At 47.6% G+C, this 4,923-nt stretch overlaps 1 protein-coding gene across 1 annotated transcript; it reads right to left on the bottom strand.

Moving 5' to 3' along the window:
• Nucleotides 1-1,017: 1,017 nt before the first annotated feature.
• On the bottom strand, nt 1,018-4,002 carry LOC123135255 (uncharacterized). Its single transcript, XM_044554312.1, has 2 exons — nt 3,718-4,002; nt 1,018-2,780 (listed from the first exon to the last, which is right to left on the bottom strand). The coding sequence occupies exons 1-2, from the start codon at nt 3,963-3,965 to the stop codon at nt 1,316-1,318; spliced, it is 1,713 nt and encodes a 570-aa protein (XP_044410247.1). The 5' UTR covers nt 3,966-4,002; the 3' UTR covers nt 1,018-1,315.
• Between the last annotated feature and the right edge of the window lie 921 nt (nt 4,003-4,923).

Genomic DNA, 4,923 nt, shown 5'->3' with positions numbered 1-4,923 from the left:
CCGTTCATCGTCTTGGATTCGGCGCGGCGATGGTGACGCTGAATAATTTTTTTTTCAGATCCTACTCTGATGAGACGATTGGTCCTATCATTGGGGATGGATTTGGCATCCAGTTTGTTCAAGTAAGGATGGTGTGGTGGCGGCATCCTCATGCTGGACATGTGTCCGGAGGCTCCACCGTTGCGACGGCGTCTGCTCCAGCGTCTGTGTGGAGCTTAGTCTGCGAGCGCATGCAAATTATGGTCTACATGGACGACATCTGTAAGAAGGAACGTGTGCTGGGTTCGTGTTGACGGATGGCAGGTGTGGTTTCCTCCTCCGGCGTCTTAGTCGTGGCGGAGTGTTAGGTCTGGAGTTCGATGGCATGTCCAGGGTGTTGCCCCGGTCTGATTCGTTCAATGGCAATGACTTCACTTTTGGGGAGCCATCTTGGAGGTCCCAAAGTCGCATATCATCGATGGAGCCGCGTCGAGCTCGGATGAGGTGGTGATTCGGCATTCTGTTCTTTGGTGGCTGCTGTGGTGGCGCCGAAGGCTGCTGTGATGTTCTATTATTTTTTCAGTTTTGTCAATGTCGGTCCTCACGTGACTTATATTTTGATCTTTATCATATGGATGAGACACGTATTACCATAAAAAAACCTAAGTTTTAGAATCACTTTGGCGTATTTTTCAAGTTTAGACACTAAAGTGAACATCCCGTGGCAAGTTCAAGCACCACAGGTATTATTACCTCTTATGTATACTTGCAATATTTTGACTGCATCCATTGATTCTAGCAGGTTGGACGATTCGGTTCACCAGGACGAGGAACACATCTAAACTGCAGTGGCCAGTCCTGCAGGTAACTATCAAATGGGGATTTGTATCTTCAAATTGAGGGGACACCAGCTAATTAAGCCACATCTTGTCCGATCCATCATCCGTGTGCTACAGTTTAGCACACTATGACGAGCAGCAAACGACATCATGTAAACGTGCTTAGACGCAAAGAGAAAGGTCCAGAACAATATGGCAGAAACATTTTCTCTTGCTTGTTCCCCCAAAATGAAACATGGGATGCGTTAAACGTGCCACTTCCATCACGGAAAAGATCATAATAAAAGCATAGGCGGCCATGTACAAGTAAGCCAAAGAATGATGGAACAGAGAACGGATGCAAACATCTCCTTACCAACTCCAGCAAACTAACCACATAAGCAGGAGGGAGCACACGTTGCGCACCAATAGAGTAGAACAGAGTTATTGTTTGCTCCCTGGCCCAGAGTGAAATCTAAGAAGAAGCTGGCAGTGCAGTCAGCTATGGTTGGGCAGGATCACCGTACATCATAGTAGAACATGCTTGGGTACAGCCAGATCGGCAAACCTTCCTTTTCATGGGAATGCCAATAGGCAAAGTTGTCTGCACTGCCTCCCCACCCATCCACGCCGGTTTCGTCAGATTGTGTGTCCTGCACGGGTCCTGACACATGATCCGGCTCGTGTGGATCCCAAGGCTCAAGGGCAGCAAAGCTAACTGCACTGGCTCCCCACGCGTCCGGGACGGGTTCGCCAGATGGTGTCTCCTGCACGGGTTCCGAAACATGATCCGGCTCGTGTAGATACCAAGAGTCGAGGACGGCAGAGTGCGAGGTGTTGCTCCACGCTCCCCATCCATCCTGGCTTCCCACGTCAGGATCGACGGGAGGCGCATCCTGCACAGGGTCCGGCTCATGAAACGGACCGTCTAGAGTCCAAGGCCGGGTCCAAGGCAGAGATCCATCGTCGGCGTAGTACCAGCTGTTGCTCCTTCCTCCCCATTGTTCCGGACTCATGCACGAAAGTGGTGTGCCCTTTTCTTCCGCCTGGATAAAGAGTGCCCAGTCGTCCAGCTTCTCCAAGGTCATCACTGTCGTGGGCTTGGTCGACAAGTCAAGGCGGTAGAGCTCATAAGCAAGGGGAATGAGAACGATAAGCATGTCACCACAAACCAGCACCTCTGTCATATCACGAGGTTCTTGACTCCAGCCCTGCTTGTCGGTTGTTATCTCCTGCAGGCCAAGCTGCGGGGCCAGCTGCACGGAGTAGAACCGCCCATTGCCATTCGAGAGAATGAACTGACCATTGAATTCCACAATCTGGTCCGTTTTCAACATATAAGGAAGCTGGACTTGGGACCAAGAGTTGCTTCCGATAGGCCAATCAAACAGGTAGAACTTGGTGCTGACAAGGAGATGTGATTTGTGTGATGCCAAGGGGGCTGTTAAAATGCCATACAGCCAAAATTTTGGGCCCTTGGCAATGGGTGGGAGACGTGGAGCTGAAACCTCCACACCTGTGAACACATCGACCATGCGACAATACCGATTGCGGTAGTAGATGAGATTACCATAGGAAGAGCCGATACATGTCATCTTCTCCAGGGTTTCTTGAGGAATCTGGCAATGAAGGGCGACTTTCAGGTTGGCTGGATCAATAACCTTACATGTGTACATATCACGGCAACCATTAGTAGAAGGAAGAAGAGGACCTTGTACACGAACATTGGGTTGGATGAGGAGAGGCGGACATTTTGTGCGGAACGTAGATTTGGATGGGTAGGAAAACGCAGCACGCCAAGAGGGGCATGTTGCAGCAAAGCCAAGAATGTCTCGGACAGAGGCCAACCGAGCAACGATGGAATGGAGCAAGCCATCTGGGAGGTCAGCCCAACCTTGGAGCCCGGAAAAAGCAGGGGGTCTGGCTAGAGAGACGGCGGACAGTTTGCTGGGGTTTTGCATGATGCGCTGCTGACGGCAAGCTCTGCAAGCAGTAAAAGAAACTGTGAGCCGCTTAAGGAATAGGAGACGTAAGTAGCATGTTAATTAAAACCATGGATAAGCAGGTGATGTTTTGCAGGTGAGATAGAGTTTATGCCTATCTATCTATCTACCTATCAAACAAACTTGTCATGCACCAGTAATAAGAACCCTGGACTGATAAATATATGCTTATGAATCAAGCTGTAAAAAAACTGGAAGCTGCTTAAGAAAATAATAGACATAAGTAGCATGTTAATTAGAGCCATGGATAAGCAGATGATGTCTTGCAGGTCAGATAAGAGTATATGGCTATCTATCTATCAAAAAACTTATTATGCACCAGGAATAAGCACCACGGATAGATAAATAAATTATATCCTTCAGATGAAATATATGTTTATGAAGCAAGCAGTAAAATCCTGTAAGCTGCTTAACAAAATGAGAGATGTAAGTAGCCTGTTAATAGCACCCAGGGCAAGAACATAAGAAAGATGAAAAGACGTAAGTAGCCTTTTTTTTGTGAAGCACATGTGTACATCCAGAACATAAGAAAGATGAAAAGCCGACGGATGCTAGGTCTGCTTGAAGAAAATGAAAACAACAAGTGCAACTCTGGACTCTAGTCTCTAACCAATGCGCGCCGTCGATGAACTGAAATGCTGTTCACATGTTTCAGAATGCATATTTCTATCTCCATTTGCAGATTATTTCTTTCAGGGCACTCAAACCGACCGACTAACCAAGGCCGGATCCAAGTCAATCATATATCCAGAATTGCAACGGGGCCAGAATCCACTACAAATGTGGAGACCATTTCAGTGGCCCTCAAAAAAAGAAAGAGAAGGGCCGACTAACAGGAGCAGAACTAGGGTTGATTCGGTTGAACTAGGGTTGTGCTGGCGCAGAGGCAGATGGGCGGAGGAGAGGAGAGGCCTTGCCTTGCGGATGGGGAAGGAGACGGCGATGCGCGGTGCCGGATGGGCTGCTGCGGACGTCCGTCTTCTCCGGCGGTGCCCGCCGGCGCCGGGGGAGGATCCGCTCTCTCGTGTTCCGTCCGCACTTTCCTCTGCCCCGCCTGCCTTTCCCCAGTCAACTCCACTAGTGGTAACTGAAAGCTAACCCGAGCTCCGACGGCTCGAATTCTTCGTCCGACCACACCACACACCGGTAGATCAACCAGGGACATATAAATCTATCTAGTATTTTTTTTTCCTTTTCATCGAACAGACATCTACCGTCCTAGAGCAAATTTTTTGAACACACTACGGATGCAAATCCCTCATATATATAGGTGAATACACTCATATCTATAAACGCACACACGCACACCCGACCCCTATGAGCACCTTCGAGAAACTAAGTTGACTTATCATCTTGAGATTTTACGAAGTAGCCGTAGACGCCTCGTAGTCGATGGAAATGTCTCACATTGCCGAAAAATCTAAAATAAAATCAGGATAAATGCGAGCATCAGGATTTGAACCCTGATGGCTATGGATATCACTGTCCACCTAACTATCCAACCATAGGTTGGTTCGCTTAGAGCAATTTATTTTTCAAGCGGAATTATTATAAAAATAAAGTTCACCGAAGGTACAAAGCATCTTAAATATAATAAAGCTATATCAAAATTACGGGACCAAAGAACGACCACTACTACTGCCGCCAAAACGAGCCACCGATTCGCCGCTATCGCCATTCACTTATTGGAGCCAACTTGACCTTGTCGATGACAACCAAGTCTTCGGGCATGAGCCCCTAAGGACCAGTGCCCTGGAGTTGCAGTCATAGTTGTTGAACCCTTGCATAAATCTGAAGCACCTGACACCAAATCTCGCCACATGACTAGAAATTTTAACCTCACCTTCCCTAAAAAAAAGGCAGGAATCTAACTGAAGCTCCGATTACGACCAAATGACAAATTCAAGGAAGATCGAAGCCTGCAAGACAAACTCGAAAAAAAAAAGCGCCGCAATTCGCCCAATCCTAGCAAAACGCTGCTAATTGGCTACCATAAACACGGTATAGTTGACCAGTTTGGACAAGAGCAAATGAAATCTAGCAGTAATGGTGGCTATTCGTTCATACTCTAAAAACTGTAAAGTAAAGGATAAATTAGGCATGCAAGAAAGACAACTCGCAGG

This window comes from Triticum aestivum, chromosome 6B (genome assembly GCF_018294505.1).
Source record: "Triticum aestivum cultivar Chinese Spring chromosome 6B, IWGSC CS RefSeq v2.1, whole genome shotgun sequence".
Classification (NCBI taxonomy): domain Eukaryota; kingdom Viridiplantae; phylum Streptophyta; class Magnoliopsida; order Poales; family Poaceae; genus Triticum; species Triticum aestivum.
The sequence above is the reverse complement of the archived record's forward strand: the minus strand, read 5'-3'. Positions and strand labels throughout refer to the sequence as shown.